At 42.1% G+C, this 25,924-nt stretch overlaps 1 protein-coding gene across 13 annotated transcripts in view; it reads right to left on the minus strand.

Annotated features, from left to right (window-relative positions):
* The window catches only part of LOC114851105 (NACHT, LRR and PYD domains-containing protein 12-like), a 166,759-nt gene that overhangs the window by 78,184 nt on the left and 62,651 nt on the right, over positions 1–25,924 (minus strand). The window contains exon 7 of one of the 13 annotated variants that reach the window (XM_055507082.1): positions 2,271–2,447. The exons of the other annotated variants lie outside the window; for them this stretch is intronic. Coding sequence (XP_055363057.1) covers positions 2,271–2,447 — 177 coding nt within the window. The remainder of the gene's footprint in view (positions 1–2,270; positions 2,448–25,924) is intronic. 13 annotated transcript variants of the gene reach the window in all.

Here is a 25,924-nt window from a genome sequence, read left to right on the forward strand (position 1 = left end):
CTGATCACTGATGTTTAGTCTAAAATGAGCAGAGTAACTTTGTGCTTGTGCTGTTGTGTCGTCATAATCTCAGCTTCTTCATGTCATGGTCTGGGTTCTGTAGACATTATTAGTTCCATTTCCTGTTTTTTCTTTACTCTTTTCTGGTTTCTGTTCTACAATGTTGTTCCAGTATTACTTCCGGTCACTATGGGGTGCCAAATGTAAAAGGAGCACCTATACCTAGTTTTCTCACATTTAACTAAATGACACAACATGTTTTCTCACATTTAGTTAAATGAGCAAAAGTCTAAATGTAAATGTTAAATATAAATGTAAATGTTAAATGTTAAATGTAAATGTTAAATGTTAAATGTAAATGTTAAATGTTAAATGTTAAATGTTAAATGTTAAATGTTAAATGTAAATGTTAAATGTAAATGTTAAATGCTAAATGTTAAATGTAAATGTTAAATGTAAATGTTAAATGTTAAATGTAAATGTTAAATGTTGGCCGAGTGTAAAACTGAATATTCATGAATGGGCAAGTAGACTCCATCCCTACCCTCAAACAGCGCTGGTCTCAGATCAGAGACGCGAACTCAATCACCTCAAACAGTGCGCGCAAACCCCGCCCACATCTGATCTGGAAACTTTTGTTTTTAGCCTGTATGTAACTTCGGCTAGCTAGAATAGTTAGCCAACTAATTCTCCACCGGCGCCACAGAAATATTCTATTTAAACCTACTTAACTCCTCATTAATGGTGTTTACGACAGAACAGCAGTTTGAAGCGGAGCCTCAGCCCGCACACCTGCCGTTACAGCCCGTTCAATCTCCCCCAACGGGAGGGAGTCGGAGCTGGCGGCCATGATGGCTTCGACTTCAGGCTTCTCTCCAGTATTTTCGTGCACTGATCCAGAGTCAACATTTAACATTTACATTTAACATTTACATTTAACATTTACATTTAACATTTACATTTACATTTAACATTTACATTTAACATTTAACATTTAACATTTAACATTTAGATTTAACATGTAACATTTACATTTATATTTAACATTTACATTTAGACTTTTGCACATTTAACTAAATGTGAGAAAACATGTTGTGTCATTTAGTTAAATGTGAGAAAACTAGTTATAGGTGCTACTTTTACATTTGGCACCCCATAGACAGCTGCTGTTCTGACTGCAGTCTACTGATGCCCTCATTGCACTTGGAGGAACCAGGGTGATTTAAATCTGGGGTCTAGAAGTTTTGCTGGGATCGACACACTAAGGTGGTTTTGTTTAAATAGGAAAGTTCTGTCGAACAAATGTGACATTTAACCTGCATAAAATAATATGATTAGTAAACTAAGAGTCACTTTGAAATTAATCTGAATTCAGAAAGATCAAGTGAAAACTTTTTAAAGTTAATTAATTATTTTATTAATACACTTTCACTTTATTATAAAATTAAATAAAAAAAGACACCTTATTTTCCGATATGAGATGAATTATAGATGAATTTGACGATGAACGGCAAACGCTCAGGGATTCCTTTTGGCAGATGCATCCTGACACATGCTCTTCTTTATAAACACAGTTTGGCGCGTCAGACAGTGACTGATACAGGAACTGTATCGGTCACGTGCTTTCCCAACGCAATACGCGCACCGACACAGTGTTTCGCTCTATGAGCTCGACACAGGCGCTGATGCATCGGCGTTGCCGAACCCATCACTATCGTCAACTCTCTAAATCTGAAATATTCTGTGTTGTCTGATGGAAAATGTTCAGACCAAAGTTTGGATCAAACTCCAAACTGACCATTATTGATGAAGTGAATCATCTTTAGAACTGATCCCAGTCAGATGGATGTTGTGTCCTCTGGTTCTACATGGAACCTAGAACCTTCTGTAGCACATGTCTGCAGCCTCATATTCATGCTCCTGTTTCCTGCTTGTGTCTCTACAAAGTGGCATCATTGTCTGACAGGAAGCATCACACACAGGTTGAAGTGTCGCCTGTTGATGGAGACGAATCAGACGCCACTAAAGATCCTTCAAACATGTGGAGACTTGATTTACTCTGAGTGTCTGCTGCTGAGTCACATTTACAGAAAAAGATGCCACAAACTTTTGTACATGAGCTTCACAGACTTCATAGAGTCACAACAAACTGTCAATCATTCCTGCAGGTTTCTGACACGAGTCTCTTTTCATTCTAGATTCAAGTAGAGACGTTTGAAGTGACGAGCTGAAAAACTGCTGCTGACACATGAACCAGGAAAAACACTGACCTCAGAGTCTCCAGTCGACAGTGAGGACTCTCCAGTCCAACACACAGAACCTTCACTGATGAGTCGTGCAGGTTGTAGTTGTAGTTCAGGTCCAGATGTGTCAGATGTGACGGGTTGGACTTCAGAGCTGAGGCCACAACTTCACAGTGAGTCTCTGTGAGTCCACATCTAGAAAGTCTGTGATGACAGAAAATATAAAGTCTATAAATGAAGTGTCTGTGACACAAACTGACTTCATGAATAATGATGCTGAAGCAGCTGTAGCTCAGTTGGTCTCATCCATCACAAAGTGTGAAGCTCTGTTAGTTCCACCAGATCCCAGAGATTAGAACCAAAGTGTGTCTGGACAGAACCAGAAGAACCAAAGACAGATCATAGAAACATGTTGCAGACGCTTCATCCACTGAAAGAAACGACCGCCAGCTGTGATCACATGTCAACTGTCAAAAGCTTTTAGCAGAAACTCTTCAGAGCTGAAGTTTCTCTGTTGGATTTGACTTAAACCTCCATCGAGCAAAGAAAGACAGAAGATCCCGATGTTCACTAACTTTACAGCTGCTTTGATCTGATCCTCAACAAAGAAGTTTTCTAGGAACCAGTAGTTGATATTTTCACTGTGAACTTTTAGATTCTGTGTGAAGTGTTTCTCTTTAACACTGAGGCTTCAGCTTCATGTTGCTGTAGAATATTAACGATCACATTAACGTTGGACTTACTGAGCCTTTCTGCAGTTCCTCACAGCTGGGATCAGTCTCCATCGTCCCTCCTTTGATGTGTTGTACTTGTCCAGGTCCAACTCATCCAGAACCTCCTCTGACATCTGCAGCATGTAGGCCAGAGCTGAGCACTGGATCAAGGAGAGTTCCTTCTGTGATCTGTTCTCTGACTTCAGGAACTCTTGGATCTGCTGATGGACTGAGTGGTCGTTCATCTCCATCAGACAGTGGAAGATGTTAATGCTTCTGTCTGGACAGATTCTATCACTGTTCATCTCCTTCAGGTTGTTGATGATTCTCTGGATGGTTTCTGGACTGTTCTCTGTGTGACCCAGCAAACCTCCTAAGATTCTCTGGTTGGACTCCAGACAGAGGCCATGAAGGAAGCGAACAAACAGGTCCAGGTGGCCACTTGGACTGTGAAGGGATTTAAACATGGTTCTACTCAGGACAACATCCATAGATGAGCGAGTTAAAGGATGAAGAAACAACTGTTTTATTTTGTTAAGCATTGATTCTGTGTGTTTGGAGTCTTTCAGAAACTCCTCCAGTTCCTCCATCTTCCCGTTGGTGTAACAGAGCATCATGTGAACAGCAGCCAGAAACTCCTGAACGCTCAGATGAACAAAGCTGAACATCTTATCCTTGGTTTTCCTCCCTCGCTCCTGTTTAAAGATCTCTGTGAACACTCCTGAACACACTGAGGCTCTTCTGACATCGATGCCGCTCTCTTTCAGATCTTCCTCATAGAAGATCAGGTTTCCCTTTAGCAGCTGCTTAAAAGCCAGTTTAGCCAATGACTTGATGTAGTTGCTGCTCTGTTCTGGTCCGTACTTGTCTTTACTCCGATCCATCTGAAACCCCAGGAACTCTGCGTACATCTCCGTCAGGGTCTTGGGCAGCTCTCCTCCCTCTCTGGTTTCCAGCAGATCCTCCAGAACCGTAGCAGTGATCCAGCAGAAGACTGGGATGTGGCACATGATGTGGAGGCTTCGTGCCGTCTTGATGTGGGACATGATTGTGTTGCTCTGCTCCTCATCTGTGAATCTCTTCCTGAAGAACTCCTCCTTCTGTGGGTCAGTGAACCCTCTGACCTCCGTCACCACGTCAACAAAGTCTCCATGAATCTGATTGGCTGCTGCAGGTCGTGTGGTGATCCAGATGCGAGCAGAGCGTAGTAGTTTTCCTCTGATGAGGTTTGTCAGCAGCTCATCCACTGAGGTGGACTCTGTGACGTCACGTTGACCCGTCTCCTTCTCACTGGTGCTACAGTCCATTTGGAGGCGACTCTCGTCCAGTCCATCAAACACAAACAGAAGTTTGAAGCTGCTCTTGTCATAGTTGCTGTTTCCTGATGACTGTAGATGTGTAAAGATGTAATTCAGAGCCTCCAGGCTGATGGACTCAGTTTCTGGGATACATTCATGAATGAGCTCTGACAAACTAAACTTCTGTCCCTTCAGTGGATTCAGCCGACGGAAGGTGAAGGGGAAAATCAGATGCACGTCTTGATTGGACCTTTGTTGGGTCCAGTCCAACACAAACTTGTTCACAAGGACTGTTTTTCCAATCCCAGCGATTCCATTGGTCAACACTGTTCTGATGCGTCTGTATTTACCAGGGGGATGTTTGAACAGGTCACTGGGCTTCACTGGCTCCTCTGCTGATCTTTGTTTCTGCTGTGTCGTCTCAACCTGTTGGACCTCATGCTGTGTGTTGATGTGTGAATCCAGCCCAGCTGTGATGTACAGCTCTGTGTAGATGTCATCCATACGTTGGTCGACTTCTGACCAGCCTGGTTTCACACAGAGAAACTGGTCTTTGAGGTTTGATTGAAGCATCTGCTGGTAATATGTGATGGGCCGTAGCTCTGGTACTGGAATTATCAGATCTAGGTCCAACAAAACACAAAAAAGACAAATTGTCAGGAGTCAACAAATGTGTGGTTCTTTGATTCAAGTCATAGTGTTAATGAAACAGCCTTAAACGTTAGAACTAGTGAAGAGAAGAACTTTGCAGCATCTGATTATTAAATTCTGCTCCACATTTAGCCAACTTCACCTTCAACACATCAGTAAATGTGTGATTGTGTCTGTTATGTTAAATGTTGATAAATCCTCTTACTCTGCAGACAGTCAGCCAGCTCTTCCTGCTTCATCCTCCTCAGGAAGTTCACTGTGATCTTAAAAAATGCATCTCTGCTCCTCCTCCTCTGCTCTTCATCCTCACCATCCAACTCCTCTTCATCCTCCCTCTGACCCTCTAAGCATTCTGGGTAATCTGGACTCAGAACCTTATGGATCTTCTTCAGCTCCTTCTTCACAAACGTGACAATGTTTTCCTCCAGCACCTGGAACAGAAACTATATGAATGACCTGATCCAACTAAAACCATGGAGCCAAACATCAGATCCATGTTGGACACACTGACATCCACTGGTCTAAAAAGTGCAGCATGGAGATGATTGAACATAACACATGAACAGTAGTAGTTGTACATGTACAGACCATAAATATGGAGTCCAGGTGTGTTTGGTGCTGCTGGACAGACTGAGCACTGGGAACTTCTGAGCTCTGCTGGTCCACTCTGTGGAGGAACCATGAAGAATGAGTCCACACAGAGACACACACAAGGTAAAGGTCCATGAAGTGATGTTGGATGTGAGCAGTGAGTCAGAGACTCCCTGTAGTGGTGAAGGTTTACTGTCAGTCAGTTGCTTCAGTCTCAGGTCTGAACAACATATATCTCTGCCTCCCTCACTGAACAAGGCTGAAGTGTTGGAACAAGGAGTCTGTTGGGATCAGACTGGTTGTACTGGGCAGCTCCCAGTGGGAATATGTTGAACTGGGAACATTTAACTACTTCCTACATTCATTCATTGTTGGACGTCGGCTCTGGTGCCGACACTGAGGACAAACAGTCGTCTCCACTGCAACAACATCACAACTAAAGTCTCCAGTAGTAACTTCAATTTAATGCTGCAAGTAAAGAAGCTTCAAGACATTTGACCAAAACCTTCATGTAGAGACGTCAATAAACAGATTTGATGAGAGATGATCAGCGGCTTCCTTTGACGTCAGCACTTCATTAGAAGAGGAGCAGCCCCTGAGACCCTCTACAGGATCAGAGCTTTAGCTACTGCTGGATGGAGATTTGATCAATGATCAGAGTGAAGAAAGCTTCTCCTTCACATCAACACTTCAACAGAAATCAACCAGATCAAGAAATGGAAACAACACAAATGTTTATCATCAGAGAAAGTTTACATCAGACTAATCAGAATGATTCAAACTGGCAACAACTCACTGTGACTCTGATACAGGTCGGCCTTTGAAATTAATAATAGGAACAATTGACCGGTCGCTCTTGAAGGACACACAGCTGGCTCCAGGTTCAGGTTCAGGTCCAGGTCCAGCTGATCCTGGTTTCTGATGGGACCTGATAGAAAAACACCTACGATGACTCTCACACATTGAGTCCTAAATGAGCAGTAACAGTAAATCAGTGATGTGTGTGTGACTTGGAGACAGAATCATCACCTCTGAGCTTTGTTCTGGTTCTCATGGTCCCCACACAGACTGGTTTTAGAGGGAGGGGCTCCCTCCTCTCTGTCCTCACACTGATTCATGCTACTGGATTCACACTTTCTACCTTCATGTGGAGAAGAAACACAAATCATTCATCTGCACATCAACTCAATAATATTTCAACTTAATTGAGCCCACATTGAGGAAATTATTCTTTGGATTTTAACCCAGGGGATGGAAAAGTCCAAGCTAGTGTGAACTAGAAGACACACTTATCCACCAAATCCTGCTTCATCATCATCATCATCATCATCATCATCATCATCATCATCATCATCATCATCATCATCATCATCATCATCATCATCATCATCATCAGTTGCTCCTCCACTGATTGTCTTTTCTTCTGTGGTTCATATCAGTGTCAGCTGGATGCAGTCAGACAGTGGGAGGCAGAGGAAGCTGCACCAGCTGCTCTACTTCTGTCAGGGACCACAACCAGTCTGATCACATTGACATGAACTCAGCAATTGGAGTCAGAGTCATTGTGTAGGTCAAGGGATGTCTCTGTGATTTACTGAGTACATGAAACGGTGCAGAGACTAAAATTTAAACTTAAAGGTTTAGTGCTGGGCACGTTAATCATCCGTTAACACAAGACTTTGTTGATGCCGACGTGTTAATGCAGTTTGTTTTCATTATGGGTGGGTCACTGAAGGAGCGAGCTGCTGATCGGTACTGGCCTGAGATACGCTTCTTAACCAATCAAACCGTTTGGGGGCGTGGCCTAAGACCGCTGCAGCGCTCACTGAACTGGAACCTTTCGGGTTAAACTACCAAAAATCCAATCGTTACATTTTGGTTCTTCCGGGTTATGGTTTTATGGCAGAAAGACGTCAGAATAAAACCTGAGCAAAGAAGAACCAGAGCTTCTTTTTGAAAACGTAGAAGGACCAGAACATTGTCCAGACTTAAAGCTCATCCAGGTGGTTTGGGGTAAACTGGACAGAAGAGTGAAAGCCAAGCATCCTACAAGATTCAGAGGAACATCTGTAACAAAAAACTTTCAGCTGTTGTTTCTGCCAAAGGAGACAAGTCAACACAGCTTCATATCATCTGACTGGAAGTATTGTGGACATGAGTTAATCCAGACGTGTGAACATGGATTAAAGGGAACTCTCTGATTTGAAAGCTCGTCTGCTGGCGTTCTGGGACATTTCTCTGCCTTTGATTAAATAGAACTGGATGGATTCTGTCTGTGGATCAGTCCTCATCTCCCACAAATGCGTGAAGAGCATCAGAGCTCAGCAGCAACACTCTGTCCAACATGGTTCTAGAATGATTTCATTTTTAAATGTAGTGTGAACTGTGTTTAAGTGTTTTACAGAACTGACTGAAGGAACGGCTTCTAAGAGCTTTTTCTAACATAAAGTGTGATGAAGGTGAACTGGTCACCAGCACATACAGAAGGTTTAAACCCAGCAGAGCCCGGTTTCCTCACTCACTGTTTCAGAACCTCAGTGTCCAGCAGCTCATCTGGTCTGTCCACACGTCACAGACAAGAAAGAAGTGAAACTGATCTGCTTAACAAAATTTAGTATCTATTCATGTAGTGTCTGAAAACAGTTTGATGTTTAACACACATGTACATCAGACACCCCTATAAATTATTATTATTTATACTGTTAGATATGAGAATGGAGGGTTCATGGCTTTAAAGTGATCATATACTGAGCGCTGTGTGGACAGTAGGAAGTGCTGCTGCATGGTGTAAATTGTGAAGGGGAAAAGGTACAGGTCCAGCGCATGTGCTCCTCTGTGAAAAACGAGCACTGGCTTCGTCAAGACACTCAGTAACATTGATGAGCAGAGCTCCTCAGTCCTGGTTTGATTTCCACTGCTTCTATAACTACCACAGGAGCAACGTTCAAACAGCACCAGACTGATTTTGCTTAAACTCCAAACACCGTCAGTGTTTTTAGATCCTGTAGTGACGGAGAAGTCAACGTGCTGCTACCAACAGCTGAACTTGTCACAGTTAACGTGGTCACTGAAAAACACCAAGAGGGAAGGAGAAAACGTGCAGAAATAATTTTGATTGTGTTTCTTACATTATCACATAAATAATGACAGTTTGTGTTTAATCTCTGACGCAGCACATAAACAGGAACTATTACATGAAACCTATTAAACCGGTTTTCAGCTGCAACAGCAGTTTGTCTGCTTGATTCAGCATCAAACTTATGTAGAACAAACATCTGGGACCAAAACGATGAGCAATCAGTTGGTCACCAGTTAACGTGGTCACTGGAAAACTCGAAACACCAAGAGGGAAGGAGAAAATTAGCAGAAGCAGAAAAGCACCACGTTTCTGGACCTTAGTCAGTCTGAGCCGTCAGTACCACCCACTGTGAGCTCAGAACCAGAACCAGGACAAATAACAACCAGGAGCCAGACCCAAACACCATCAACTGAGTAACAGTAATGTTGTTAAACACTCACCTCCTCAACTTCTCTTAGTGTTTAATTAACTTTTCCTCCTTCTGCTCTGTTCTCTCTAAATGGACTCTGAACTCTGTACTGGATTACATGATCACAGAGACTCCACCCCCTCTCTGTTTACAGGAAACCAGGTGAGTTTAGAGGAAATAAGTCTTAATGTCTGACGTAGCACGTAAACAGGGAACATTCCATAAAACCTGTTAAAGCGGCTTTTAGCTGCAGCAGCAGTTTGTCTGTGTCTCCATCTTCGTCTTCTTTTCTGTTCTGGTTCTTATTGTGGTTGCAGCCCTTTATTTCAGCCTGTTCCACAACCAGCCATTTTCATATGGCGCAGTTCCAGTTCCAAAACAATCACTGTTACAACCTAACCTGAAGGTGCCTCCCACCAACTGCAGGACTGTTTTAAGATAACCAACCAGGATACCTAGATCTGAAAATAAACTATATTGGTCGTCACAACTGTTTTCTTGGCCATGGCACTAGAGTCTGATTAGACCAGCTTTAACAGATGGGACAGAGTCACCTAAGAGAGACACAAATTATTTGTTTGAATAAATAAGAGTACAATAATACATAATATAAACAGTAGGGCGGCACGGTGGTGCGGTGGGTAGCACCATCGCCTCACAGCAAGAAGGGTTCTGGGTTTGATTCCCGGATTCCTCTGCCTTTCCGTGTCTCTCCGGGTTTTCCGGCTTCCTCCCACAGTCCAAAGACGTGCATTAGGTTGATTGGCCTCTCTCCATTGCTCATGCGGTTGTGTGTGTGAATGGTTGCCTGTCTGCGTGTTGCCCTGGCGACCTGTCCAGCGTGTACCCCGCCTCTCGCCCATAGCCAGCACCCCCGCGACCCCACATACAGGGACTCAGCGGTGTGGAAAATGGATGGATGGATAAACATCAATTAATTTACTGTATTTAAACACAAGATATAAACCAGCAATAAACCAGCAATGAATAAACTGATAAAATGACATGAATGTGTGTGTGTGGTGAAATGAACACTTTATATGAACATATAAATGAACCTTAACAAGAGTGTGATGAATTTGGGCAAGATAATGTTTTTAATCTCTAGAAACTGTACCTAAAAATTACTAGTGAATTTGGAAGGCTCCCTTTCAGCGCTTTGAGAAAACAACAGCTTTGTCAGTGAAATCAAGAGAGGTCTTGCCTGTTCAAAGCAGTAGAAGGCTTTAGCATCCTTCGGTACCATCCTGTGGAAAGTGCCACCTGTCCAGTCACCAGGGAGTTGGAATTGGTTCATCGTCCCACTACGGAATCTGTGGACCGTGTTTGTTCTGGCTTAGTGAGACGGGCCTGGATCATGTGAGAATCAGCTGGTTACAAGAAAACAGTGCTTCTTCTCCGTGTAAGCGGTAGATTACTGGCGTAAAACACAAATACACAAACAAATACACAAATACACAAAACTACTGAAATCTCAGATGAAGTTCTGATGGTGCTGCAATGGTTGAAATGTTATCACATGATAAATTGTTTCACCACTATCTACAGTAGTAACATACTCTAAACACACACAAGTAACAATAATAAGAGATTAGGAATGCCTCAATTTGGATGTTACCAATCAAAAATAATGAAGTGTTGAGGTTCCTGAAATCATAACACAATTAATAACACTAAACAGTGATCAGAGTGTACATATTGCACAAATATTGCACTGAGCGAAACTTGGGGTATGGTTAGGGCAGAGTGTCTCAGCAGAAAACAATGTTTTAATGCAAGAGTTAACATCACCTCCTGATGAATGAGTAGCAGACTCCTCCTGTGACACGTCTCCATATAAATATGTTAATTTAAATACAGTTTGCGTCTGCGCAGTACGCCATGCGGAACTGCGTGTGCAGATGTTAATGCTGCAGGTCCTGCACAGGAGCGGAAATAAAAACATAAGTGGTCTGACATAAAGGTGGACGTGAAGTCCACCTTCTACATCAAATAAACATAAACAGGTGAAGGTGAAGGAGAAGCAAACCATCTTACACAGTGTTCAGCAACTAATAAGTTTAACATTAAACCACCGACCAGTATTGACGCTGAAGTCAGGATGATATTTGGGGGCGCACAGGTTTTATGTACAACAAGAATTAATATTAAGGCCGTTAAATTATTTACTGACCATGTTGCTAACTGTAACTGCATTTGTGCATCACAGATTATTTGTACAATGATGAATTAAAATGTGTCCAGTTGATGAGTCCGATCACGTTAGACAAACCGCCTCTCGCTACAAATTGCGCTTTAACGTTGCCCTGATCAAACGCATTATATGGGGACTTGATGCCTTGCTGACATACTGTACGGATCACTGCGTCCCACACAGCTGGCTCAGCTCGGCTCGGCTCAGGGTCCACTACCCGACCGGTCTGCAGCTCCCTCTGGATGCCCCATGGCTGGAACCCTGTGGTCAACAGCTGGATGTGCACTCGATTCTAGTATCGATAATATCGATACCGACGCTAGTATTGATATCGATCGATACCCCGACAAAATATTGATACTTTGGTTGAAATTTCGCTCCTCCGCACTGCTGCTGTTATTTCAAACAGGCGACCTGTGCCTGTGTGTAAGCGGCGAGCCTGTGCACTGTATGCTAGAGCGAAGCAGACACCCCCCACCGTGACTCAACAACTCGGGCTGGCAAAAATGTGTTTGGATGGATGGAGGATGGAGGATTTGGTTATATTTTCAAGTCAAAAATGATACAATGGCAACCTGTACAATATGCAAAAAGGGTTTCAAATACAGTGGCAACACCACCAATTTCTATGATATATTTACTGTTGACTGGTCATTATTAAATGAATACAATTTAAAACAAAACAAAAAATATATTTATATTTGATAATGCATCAATTGTCAAAAAGTATCGGTATCTGCGATACTGGTCCAGTATTTACTTGGTATCGGATCGACTCCACAGTTTGCAGTATCGCCCACCCACAGTGTCGCAAACAGACCAGCTGTAGAAAAGTACTTACGCAAACCAGTGAGCTACCATAGAGTTATGCTAATTTCTAATTTACGTAGTTATTGATAAATCCCAACATAGACGTACGTGGCGTAGATTCTTGTGCCAGGTTTTGTGTGTAAGTACCCTTCGTACATGAGGCCCCTGGCCCTTAATTCCTCACTAGGCATGGCAGCATTGCAACCATTAAAGACGACCAAATGTACTGTACGACCATGACAATAACTGCAAATTTCATACGATGACATTACTTCGTGTGGCATTAGGTCTGTGAGTGACACTCCAGCGATTAGCTCGAGCACAGGTGAAGAAATGAAGAAGCCCTAGTTAAAATAACAACTATGAACACCTGTCATTAAAAAGGAAACCCCACCCCTGGTTCTACCAACGAGGGTATGTTGCTACCGCAACTATACCACCTTAAGTATAACATGTGAACATAAACACAGTGGATGACAAAGGAACAAACAATCCGATATGAAAATGCAACAGAGACAAACTCCTACTTGTACCTGTACCTACAGGACTAGAATAAAACATACTCAGTCCAACGTACCACCTTTTATTAGCGATGACCTGTTGAAACAAGAACTATCACACAAAAAACAGTTTCCCCCTTCAAGAAGTTGCCATCAGGATGCAAACAACCTGTACTGCGCCATGTGATTTCTCACAGATGTCTAGTGTTTATGGTCCCTAACATTATGGAGGAAGAACTGAACCTAGGTTTTAGGCCCAGAGAGGATGATTATGATTATGTAATTCATCACATCAGAGGCAGTGCTTTGGTTATGGCAAAGAGGGACATCTCATCAGAGCCGGCCCAGACAAAGCTGAGGACAACTCCCACTCTGCTGCAGAAGGCAGTTGTACAGAAGCAATCCACGTCTGGACTGAGGTAACCTGATCTACATGTGAACTTAACTCCCTCCTTTGAAGAGCCTCTACGTCCTTTCCAGTCCCCAGAGATTGACGCCATCATCTCAAATGTCCATATCAAAGAATCATGAGTCCACGTTGTTGATCTACCTGTAAATCACACAGGATTCCACCTCTGCTTATCATTCCAAAAGGCTGTCACATTTATCACCAAGAAGCTGTCTCTCCCAGAACTGGGACCACCAGCCATAAAATGTGGAATGTGCTCATGAGAACAAGAAACTTCATTTGGACACACGTTCTGGTTCCGATGCACCAGAACTTTCAACTTCCATGAAACAGATGCCATTGTATTCTGTGGACAAAATGTTTTCATTTGATATTAGATTGGTTTCTGTGTGATGTTCAATGCCTGATCTACAGATTTGCCAGGAAATTCCTAAAGTTACAAAGGGACTTCAACTTATCACCATGCTTTCCTTTGTGTGAAGACACAAGTTGAAATACAGATACTCACCTTCTTTACTTCCTTTAATCTGTGCAACATACACATAGACTATGTCCACCAGCTACAATTAAGTATCCTCATTATTGTATTACATTTTTAAGTGTTACAATTGTTTAATTAGTAATGTCCAGATTAGGTCATTTATAATTTGATTTTGCTTGCATTTATTATTCGTGTACGTTTTAGTGTTTACTGGGTGTTGCATAAGACAAGACCCGTCATCATGAATAACATTTCATTTGTTACAGCATTGTAAGGGCCCACATATAAGACCTTAAGATTCTATGCATTTAATGTTGCTGTTTAACCATTCTGACTTCTCTGCTTATTTGAGTGTCAAAGTGATCATTACATGTTTATTGTGTTATGGTGTGATGGAACTTTGAGCTTGATGAAAAGAGGAAAGCTTAATTATCCCAGATTTAGGAGCAATCGAAATCCAATAGTTTGATTCCTGATCTGAAGAGGTGGAACTCTCACCACTGGTTGAACTAAATTCTCTGCCCTGCAGTGACCACTGCCCCAGGGGTATTTAAACCAGTGACACCCTAGTGGAATCGGATTTCCCTCTATTTTCAAACTTCTTTCATCTTTTCTTTTTGCGTTGCATTACTTTTCTTTAATTTTCCTTTGTTCTTAAATTTTGTAAACCTAAGTTAAACTTAGAAACACAAACGAACAACGATTTTTGTAATGTTAGAAAATCATCAAGAAACTCTGCGAAACTGAAACTATTACAACCAGTCCTTAATTGACTCGCTATTTTTGATCGAACTAATTAAATTAGATTCCAGCCCGTTTTCTTTTTGGGCTAGTTTAAGTTTAGTTTAAGATTCCTGGCCCAGAGGCCGTGGCACCTGGACCAGAGAGGGCACGCCTGCTCAACCGAACCGGTAACGGGAGACGCTGTACATGGGCTACAGCTCCAAACTAAGGCAAGACGAACATCTCTAATCCTCTGAGAAGTCTGGTGTTTCTCAAAGCGCTAAAATTGAACATCCCAAATTCATTAGTTATCCTTAGATTCGAATTAGTTAGAGACAAATACTCTTTTCGCTTGATCCAAGCCATCACACACTGAGGTCTTGACCATTCTTTGTGTTTTCACTCATTGATTCATTCACTGTTCATCATTTCATTCTGATCGTTCTCTCATTTTCTATTTTTTTGAGTATTTCCATATCATGTTATTCATATATCCAGTAGTGTTAGATTAATAAACGTTAAAAGGAATCTGGTTTTGTGTGCATTGTTCTTCAGATTTAAGCAGAGGTCACTGAACCGCGACAAGAATTCACAGCATAAGAGACTGATTTGGTTTTATCTCAAGAAAGTGGTTATTGTTGTTCATGACTGGTAACTCATTTAATTGACATCTGGCGTTGACTAGATTAATACAAGCGTGGTTTCAGCTTTAAAACAAACCTGGTGCCCCAACTTCGAGGTATATTAATGTTTTTGCATTAATATCAAACTGTTAATAATTTGAATCCGCTACACAGTGCAGGCACCCATGGCGGGGAGGATTAACATGGAGGACAGGCTGAAAGACAGGAGGAAGGTGGAGATGGTGCAGATGGACAGGAGGCAGTAGGACAGAGAGCTATTTGCGGCATCGGCAGCTGCCACTACAGTAGGTGCCGTGACACAGGCCACCGAATCTACGACTTCTCCGGCATCCATTCCATCTCTGGCACATGCCGCTGTTCCTACGGTACATGCCGTGGCTACAGGAAATTACTTATTTACTGGTGTATTAAGACTGCGTTTTTACAGTTACTCGGCCACTGGATCCATGCCGTAAACCTTTTGAGGTGATGTCATTTCTTTACAATACGCTATCTTGGTTATCACAATTACATAGTGTAACTGTAAGATACCATAACACTATTAAGTAGTTAAGTTCCATTTGTGTTTTTGTACTTTATTTTGAAGTTATTTTAAGAAGCCCAATGGTCAAAACGAAACTTAAGGTATCATTTTGTGGTGTAGGCATAAAGATTATGCATTTTTATATAGGTATATTACATAAGTGTAAAAGATAATAGTTTTGACAGACATTGGTTGCGCCAGGTATTGGACCCACACGCACAGAGCGGATAGGTTGGTGATTTAAGTGATGACAGTTTTATTAGATGACAAGTCAAGCAGGGTATTTCACAGAGTAGTTAGGTACGGGAAGCAGGCAGGAATCCGAAGTCGAGATACAGGACAGGATCGCTGACAAGGTAAGCTATGCGGTATTTGCTGAAAATGTACGCATGACGATCTGGCAACTGGCTTGGGTAAGTACTGGTGCTTAAATACTGAAGACTGATTACTAAATGACAGGCAGGTGTGCATAATGAGAGCCGGAAGTGACAGGAAACAGCTGTGTCATGAACAAAACAGGAAGTCTTTCAAAATAAAACAGGGATATGACTAGGAACATGACAGCGCCTTGAATATCATTCATTCCCTTTGTAACAATAGACATTGTTGTTAAAGCCATAAAGACTTTTATTTTGAAGGACTGTTAAGCTTCTATACTTAGCCTAACACGCATTGTGTTAGGCTAAATATGTAGCCCTATGTGCTATAAACGTGACTGGCTTGATTATGATTTACTCGGTGTGTATTCAACAGAACACCCTCTACTGACATGCAGCCAACGAGGTTTCACTGTAATTCGCTCCAGGCATAAACAGACCAGTAAACATCCTTACAGATGTTTAAGCAGATTTCTTTCCAGCTGCACCTACAATTGACCTTCAGCAGTATCTACAATGAACTTCAAAATCAAAAGTGTCAATTCAGGACACATGTAGATGAGTTGATTAATGTGTGGAGATAGTTGGTTAAGACTGTTTTCTGCCATTACTGAGATAATAATAATAACAACAACAACAACAACAACAACAACAACAACAACAACAACAACAACAACAACAACAAAATCATACTATACAGGTTCAGCTTATACCAACAAAGTTTTTCTATTTTTTAAATATTAAACCATTAAATTATGTTATAGAGGTGGCATTGGTGATATACAGCCATTTGTATACGGCCTATCCCAGCAGGCATTTCAACATTTAATCATAGTTGAATAGTTTAAAGTGAAACAGGTTTTGAATAGATACATTACTCCTCTTAGCTCAGTCTATTGATTTACTGATCAGAAACTGCAAAACCTATCCCACAGGACTCATCATGTGTCATGTACAGATGCTGGTCATATAATTAGAATACCATCAAAAAGTTGAGAGGAGAGGACTGTGAAACAAAAGCCATTCAAACATGTTGGGAGAGACAGAGTGGACTGCAGCTGAAGTCAGTGCTTCAAGAACCACTACGCCCAGACGTACTGTATAGTATGCAGACATGCGTTTCAGCTGTCGCATTTCTTGTATCAAGCCACTTTGGAACAACAGACAGAGTCAGAAGCGTGTCACATGGGCTAAAGGCAAAAATGACTGGACTGCTGCTAAATGCTCCAAAGTGTTGTTCTGTGTTACACACACAGGACAATCTAATCTCAAACTGTACTCTAAAACACGCTCACTATGAGCGAGAAAACAGGCTACAATGGCCTACAAACTGGACTGAAGGGAGGACCCAAACGCAACGGACCACACACAAGCTATGCAACAATAATGTTATTTAGTTAAATGACAATACATAAGCATGTACAGTACCAAAACACTAACCGATAACTAACTGAAACTGATGGCAATACAGGTACAAAGACAAACACGATTGCTAGAGGCTCAATAAACTAAACATAGGAAGTGACTTGATGACTTACAACCCCCAACTAATAACAAAACATAGAACAGCACAAACCTTGCGGGATGCCTGCAATCAGTAACAGTTATGCGACGTGCTATGTATAACTGTAATGAGGACAACAAAACACCAACAAAAACCACAGGGACAAGAAGTAACTCAAAATCACTGCCATGCAGGAGCATTAAGTAATCACTTCTCACTAAAACATGCAACAAACACAAGGACAATATAGAGACTAGACAAACCTTGACCAGGGACAGGACAGGACAGAACAGAACAGAACAGGACAGGACAGGACAGGACAGGACAGGACAGGACAGGACAGGACCACAAGACAGAAACGACTTCTAACATCAACGTAGAGATGTCCAACTCGAGACCTCCCACTCGACTCAGCATCGATCTTTTGAAGCGGAAGTGTCATCAAGCAGAATCTCGAGCGCGTTCCGAATCACGTGACCAAGGAGAGCGAGAGGTGTCGATACGTCACGTGACTGCCGAGCGGCTTATGTGCAGTTTGAACGGACGGTTGTTTTAATATGTCAGAGCTTTATAAACGTGGCAAGCGGTCCGGAGATGATCTACTGTATAAGATGATAGATGATCTATAAGATAGACAAGTTTCACATTACAGATATCTGCAATGTATTTATGACAAGTTCAAAATGTAATTAAAAACTACAGTAAAACTACATTTTGACAAGTCGCAATTCCAATATGATATCTTTATTTGTCAGACATCAGTGCCGTGCAAACGGCTCCTCTCCAAAGCTGGAGAGGTGGTGAGAATGTGATTAAAGTCACGTTCTGTGGAAAAATAAAATGAAATAAAGGTCTTTGATTAAACTAACTGACAAACATGTCTCCTCAATGTAGTAATAAACAGAGTTGCAGAAGAACAAATACAGCTCTAATAACATCGATATCAAACATGTTTGCAACATCAAGGCTACTTATACATTATTATCCAGAGAGAAACACAATTACACACCTTTGATTAAATAAGTTTTATTTGACAATAAAACATGGACTGTGACCCTGAACAACCACGTATCAGAGAGGGTTTGATGGTCAGTCTGCTCAAGCAGTTCTCACGCACAACCAGCAGATGTCGTTGTTGTGACTGTGTCGTGATGGTGTCGAGCAATGTGTCGATTTCAGCCCAACTGTGTCATTGTTGCTCAGTGATTTATGAGGCTTCGATTTCGCCATCTCTACATCAACGTAACACCAATCACGAACCAACAAAGACTGAACCCAAACTAGACACTTAAATACTCACTAAACAGGTGACACTAATCAACCTAATAACAGGACACGACAGGAAATGAAAAAACAAAGAATCAGCCAAGGGGGCATTAAAGGTCTATACACATGCAAAATTCACTTTTTGGACATTCTGGTACGTTTATTTGACTCCCTGGGTCACATTAAGACACTCCTGGTGTGTTAGAAGTATGCCCCCTACTTAATTCCGATTTTTGAGAGTTTATCCGATCTGGTCCAAGAACCATTGTTTCAAATTTGGCGGACTGGATACGTCTGCATTCGCTTGACCAATCACAGAACCAGCTTCGCCCCCCTCAGACAAACCTGAACCCCTAAATGTACCTGAAACATTTTGTTTCAGTCCCTCCAGTCACAGACAAAAGAAGAAGAAGTCACTCACTGCGCAGTCTACCATAGTAGGTGGTGCTAATGCACCTTTCAGTTGGTTGCCACCTGCCATTTAAAAGACAAATGAAGAAGAAGTCACTCAAGTTGAAGAAGCGCCCACCTGCTGCTTCCCTAAACGTAAGTACATGCTTGATACTTATTTGATGTATGTACTCCAGATGTTTCTCTGTTTATAATGTAGCTTCCCTCCTGTGTAAGGAATGCTAATTGCTAGAACCGTTGAATCTAACAGCTACAGCGACAGAGAGACAGTTTTGCAAGGTGCTGATACGCAATTTGGATGAGTCCAAGCCTCTCCAGCATTTGTCCGGTTCGAATCGTGTGATATACTGTATGGTACTGAGGTCATTCACTCAGCTCACATTATAGCTGCTAGCGTGATGGTAGCGCAGCGTTAGCGGCTAGCGCTAGTAAGTTGTGAGAGTCAGCTGTGTTTCTAATTACTACCGAGCCTGTCATGTGTATGTTGTAGCCCGAGTAGACCCGTGAATTTGGGTTATTGCAAGTTCTATCTAAGTCTAACATGTGTGTTGTTGCTTATCTAGTCAGCTACTTTAGCTGTAAACGTGACATGTTTTTTATACAGGCTGACGCATGCCAGCTACCGAAACGCGAGGAGGTTGCTTCTCAAACTGATGCCACTGTGGACACACGGCTACCTTGTAGAAGAGTAGAAGAGTGCTCACCTCAGGAGCAAAGGTATGTACATTTAACAGCAGTATAATCATTTGTTGGCCAATATGCAGTTTTATTTGACAGAGATTTTGCATTTCACATTTCAGTAGTTGTGGTATTCATAATCTGATCTATATTATTGTCTATGTATTTAATCTGTATGCAGTTGGTCAACTTATTTTGATATTTTAGTCTGTTGACGGTTAATTTGTAACTCTAGTGTTATGGTGCAGATTATGTGGAAAATGTAATGGAGACCATCTTCAATAAAGTCCTGCTGGACTCAGGTTGTTCTATGGAGGACCTTGTAAACATCCCTGTCCCACCGGCCTCTGAGCAGAATTTGAGCACCCAGACAGAAAGGAGGTCATTAATGTCATGCTGAGATTTAACAAACCAGCACTATAAATTAAGTTGAAAACGTGTTTGCTCCACACACCATTAAAACTGATCTATTACCTCCATTTATTGTTTAGATCTGTAAAGGTTGTGAGATACATAGGAAATACTGGTCATTTCATTAATCTGCTATTCTATTCTTTATACCTTCTAGAGTGGTGTCAAGGAAAACAGCTGCATCCTCCATCTGTACAGCAGCTGCACTGCTTCCGATGTCTTCCAACACGTGAAGGAAAAAAGATCCTCACATCTCCCCAGCCAACTACCCATGACTTTACCTGTTCCACTCCAGAAACTATGCTGTCAACATAACTATGAATCCCACCCATTCACTTTGTGGTCTGCAAATTGAACTGTGATGGTAACTTATCCAGCATTATAGTGCTGGTGCATTGGTTAAAAATAAAGTTGGCTTTGACTATTGCTGTTTCACTGAACTATTTTTGTATGTATATACCTAATGAGGGAAAACAGACAAATGTTTTATAATATTTCAGCTTTTATTGACGTATTGCCAAAAAAACAATAATTTAGGTATTTCACAGGTGGTCTAAGTCCAACATAGGTGCCTTGTCCCTCAGGAAGCACTGCCCTGATCCAAACCAGGGAAGGTGGGATAACTTAACTAACTAAAATGTAGGATAGAATTTAAAATTCTCCTACTCACATACAAAGTACTCAATGATAAAGCTCCTTCTTATCTTAAAGACCTTATAGTTCCTTATGCTCCCAGCAGAACACTTCGTTCTCAGAGCGCTGGGCTACTTGCGGTTCCTAGAGTGTTTAAATGTAGAACAGGGGGCAGAGCTTTTAGCTACCAAGCTCCTCTCCTCTGGAACCAGCTCCCTCTTCAGGTTCGAGAAGCTGACACACTCTCCACCTTTAAGATTAGGCTTAAAACCTTCCTTTTTGATAAAGCTTATAGTTAGAGATGGTTCAGGTCACTGGCAATTATTGTTAGTCACAGGAACCATCTCTTAGTTAAGCTGCAATAGACATAGACTGCTGGGGGACTTAATTTATACACTGAGCTCCTCTGTTTCCTTCTACCTCCTCTGTCCCATAACCTCCCATCATTGTCCCATGTTTAACTAACCTTGTCTCTTTCTGTCCAGTAGTTGTGCTTCTCTCCTCTCTCCCCCCCCACCCCCACTCTTTCTCCCTCTCTGTCCTCACCCACAGGTATCATTGGATTCAAAGTTTGGTGTCTGTGATGGGCAGCTGCGGATCCAACCATCCTGCCTGCATCCAGTCCCTGGTCCTACCATCCTGCCTGTGCTCTGTTGTTGCTTGTTGTTGCTTGTTGCTGTTGCTGTGCTTTTCTATCTCTCTATCCTCTCACCCCAACCGGTCGAGGCAGATGGCCGCCCACATCCAGTCTGGTTCTGCTGGAGGTTTCTTCCTCGTTAGAGAGGGAGTTTTTCCTCTCCACTGTTGCTGTCAAATTAAATGCTTGCTGTATGTGGGATTTGTTGGGTTTAGTTGTGTGAGGTTTTAAACCTTACTTTGTAAAGTGCCTTGAAATAACTTTGTTGTGATTTGGCGCTATATAAATAAAATTGAATTGAATTGAATTGAACTTGGACTCTTCGCCCTAGAAGTCCCCAGCACCAGCTGACAAGACTTCTAGGCTAGATACCTGCAACAACTTGAGATACACACAGACTTAGTACTGAAAAAAACAATAACTACATTTCTATTAGTTATATATTAGCACTTGATATATCATACACCTAACTAAAAGCAATTAAAAAAATATTAGGTCAATATATACTTAGAAACAAAACTATGTTTGTAAACCAGAGTTCCCAGGTACATTATGATTAATCTGTAAATAGTAAAATGTCCTAAAGATTTTTATGAATTTGTGAGATGATGATTTATTCAATGCATGTGTAATTGTCTGATATACTGTATATTAAATGTGTTCTGTAATGAATACACATTTAATCATACTGGCTCCAGTCCTGGATCATCAACCATACATGACAGTCGGTTTGGCAACTGGTTCAGGCGTCTTGAGGTAAGATTTATCGAAATTTTAATTTTTTAATAAAAGTAATAAACACATGCAATATCTTGAAAGCAATAGTTGCTGTCACACCATGCCTCTGTAGGCATTCACTGTTCCTACATTGGCACTTAATTACAGACAAATACGGCAAAATATAAGCTGCAGCTGAAGATCCCATTATAGAAAGATTATTTTCACACAGCAGCAGAACGAGAAATAAAAAAACATGTAAAAATAAGTTTATATTAGTTTATCAAGCTATGCTCCCAAACAAGCTGTAGTCGTGTTATGAATATTCTGTTGTATTAATTCAGGCTGCCAATTTGCAACCATTAGTATTAGCGTTAGCAGCTAATCAAGTTGCGTATTATATAAATCAAATTAAACTAAACGTGAATCTGCCAGTTAGACGTACCTTGCGCCAGTCGAAGTGTAACCACTTCAACAGCCTCACATTCGACTTCAGAGTCAGATTTTGGATCAAACGTATGGTCGAACTCCACTATGAGGACAAGGTAGCCAGTTACGCTGTTACAGTGGATTCAGTCACCGTGACGTTTGATTCCCGCAGCGGATCATGGCTATGCGCTTCCTCAAAGGGGTGTGCGATCAGTTTAGCTTCCGACACACTCCGAAAACAGAGCGTTGTGGACGAGAGCATAAAACACAAATTTTCAGACGGGCCGTGTGGGCAATCAACAGCGGTCTTTGGCATGAAAAGTTACAGACACCTTACTGAGACATCAAAGTCCAATTCTTTAGCAATGTGGAGCATGAAAAAAGCGTGTGCATGGATCTTTAATGCAACGTGTGCCAGAGTGCCCTCTGGCTGCATGGAAGCTGACACGCAACGCAAGAAGAGAGGAGAGGCACAGAGTCCACGCTGCTTGAGGTCCAGTGTAAAGTTTCCAGTCAGTGATGGTTTAGGGTGCCATGTCATCTGCTGATGTTGGTCCACTGTGTTTACCAAGGTCAAAGGTCAATGCAGCTGTACACCAAGACGTTTTGAAGCATTTCTTGGTTCCTTCAATTCAAGTCAATTCAATTTTATTTATATAGCGCCAAATCACAACAAAGAAAAACTCCCTCTCTAACGAGGAAGAAACCTCCAGCAAGAGAGAGAGAGTGAGAGAGAGAGAGAGAGAGAGAGAGAGAGAGAGAGCGGGAGAGAAGCACAACTACTGGAGAGAAAGAGACAAGGTTAGTTGAACATAGAACAACGATGGGAGGTTATTGGAAACAGAGGAGCTCAGTGTATAAATTAATTCCTCCAGCAGTTTACTGTATGTCTATTGTAGCTTAACTAAGAGATGGTTCCTGTGACTAACAATCATTGCCAGTGACCTGAACCATCTCTAACTATAAGCTTTATCAAAAAGGAAGGTTTTAAGCCTAATCTTAAAGGTGGAAAGTGTGTCAGCTTCTCGAACCTGAAGAGGGAGCTGGTTCCACAGGAGAGGAGCTTGGTAGCTAAAAGCTCCCGTTCTACATTTAAACACTCTAGGAACCACAAGTAGCCCAGCGCTCTGAGAACTAAGCGTTCTTCTGGGAGCATAAGGAACTATGAGGTCTTTAAGATAAGAAGGAGCTTTATCATTGATTACTTTGTAGGTGAGTAGGAGAATTTTAAATTCCATCCTACATTTTACAGGCAGCCAGTGCAGAGAAGCTAATATAGGAGAAATGTAATCTCTCTTTCTAAGTCCTGTCAGAATTCTGGCTGCAGCATTTTGAATAAGCTGTAGGCTTTTTAAGGAGCTGTTAGGACATCCTATGAGTAAGCAATTACAGTAGTCCAGCCTAGAGGTAACAAATGCATGGATCAGTTTTTCTGCATCGCACTGAGAGAGGATGCTTCTGATTATAGCTATATTTCTAAGATGCAAGTAGGCGGTTCTGGAGATTTGGTTATTGTATGATGTAAAAGAGAGATCCTGGTCAAAGATTACACCAAGGTTCCTCACAGTAGAATCTGAAGCTAATGTTATGCCATCCAGGGTGGCTATCTGACTCAATAGTGTCTCTTTCAGATTTTTAGGCCCAACACTGAGAATTTCAGTTTTATCTGAATTTAGTTAAGTTAAGGACGTTTTGGGACATCCAGGATTTGATGTATTTTAAACAACCCTGAATTTTGACTAGTTGATCTGTTTCATTTGGTTCCAAGGACATATATAGCTGAGTATCATCTGCGTAACAATGAAAATTAATAGAATGCTTTCAAATAATCTCACCTAGAGGAGACATGTATAGGCTAAACAAAATTTGACCAAGCACAGAACCCTGTGGTACTCCATAGCTAATCCTTGTGGATGTGGAGAATTTCCCATGTTAACATGTTAACATGAACACCTGGAATCTGTTCAACAAATATGATTTAAATCATCCCAATGTTCCTTTAATCCCGATTCTATGTTCTAGTTTCTTTAATAGAATGTTATGATCAATTGTATCAAATGCAGCACTAAGATCTAACAGGACAACGACAGAAACCAGAACATTGTCCGAAGCTAATAGAAGATCATTAGTGACTCTAACCAGAGCTGTTTCTGTGCTATGATGTTTTTTAAATCCTGACTGAAAATCTTTGTTTAGGGGTTAGGGGTGCAACCAGCTGCTGAAACCAAGCAAATCTTTTAAGTAAACAATCAAATTAAATAAGTGTACCTTAGGCTAACACATTCATAACTAAACAACTGTTGTACTGTGGTTTACCTTGGAGATTAATACTAATACCAATAATAGTATTAAGGTATGTGCACATACTCATACAAACATATACATATCATATACATACACATATGCATTGTTATACATATCCCATACTACTTAATAAAAGTCATGACATACAACATCACAATTTCCATATTCACACATTATTGTTATTGTTATTGTTAGTGATAAGTATACGTGATAAGTATAGTACTTACAGTTGGATTTGGAAAGCCTGTTCAGGTGTTGAGTGTCCCACTACAAGATCAGTAAGGCTGTAGCTTAACATTATTCACCCAAAGGGTGAGGCAGACTTTGGTGCATGAACAATGCCACTTGTGGAAGCCAGGGTGATGTGAGGAGCTCGGCCACTACGCCCATCAAGCAAGCAGAGGAAGGAATCCTAGCAGCCAGGGAGCCCACACAGCTGCAACAGCCACAGAGACAGCACCCGAGGCCAGAGTGGGCCACCGTGGGTCAACGCTGTCTGCCCCATGAGATCAGGGGCAAACACTCCCCCCGGTGGGAGGGTCGACCTTAAAGAGTGGAGCCCGAGGACCCACGGTCTGTAGGGAGCCCGCCAGGAGATGCCCCCTCGCCCAGAGTGGGGCCCACCCCCAGTCCACCACCCCTACACGAACAGAGCGGGGCCGACCCCATCGGCCCAACCTCATCCCCTGGCACCACACCGGCCTGCAGCACAAGGCCAGCAATTGGTGGGGGTCAGCAGAAAAGAGACCACCCAGGCAGACGATCATCGTACCCCGGGCGGAAAACCGGACCCCCACACTCCAACCGCACCACACGCATACAAACTCACACAAACACAGACGCATACACCCACCCACACGTACAACACACATCATCACAACAAACTAGTCAATCATACGTGAACCAATGCACTCTCAGATACATTCTTGCACCTACACCATTTGCTTGATCACATTCGTGGGGAGGGTAGGTCTCCGGCCTGCCGTCAATGTGGCCCCGGGCAGGGACCGCAGCTCCTCCCGAGCCCCGCCCAACTCCCCCAACCCGGGAAAGGCAGAGGGAAGCGGAAAAGGGACCCCAGAACCCTGCAACCCAGCTTGGACGTGAGTGTGTGGAACTAAAGTGCACTGAAGGTGGGTGACACCTCCAGGAGCACGACCGCTGGCTGACGGTGTGTCCCCCGGACAGTGCCCCCCCTCACACTAAATGTCTTTTTGCAGTTAAAACTTGGTGGTGATCTCTACACCAGGGCCAGTGGGCGAGGCCACAACTGGCCTCAGCCCCAGGCC

This window comes from Betta splendens, chromosome 2 (assembly GCF_900634795.4).
Source record: "Betta splendens chromosome 2, fBetSpl5.4, whole genome shotgun sequence".
NCBI lineage: Eukaryota > Metazoa > Chordata > Actinopteri > Anabantiformes > Osphronemidae > Betta > Betta splendens.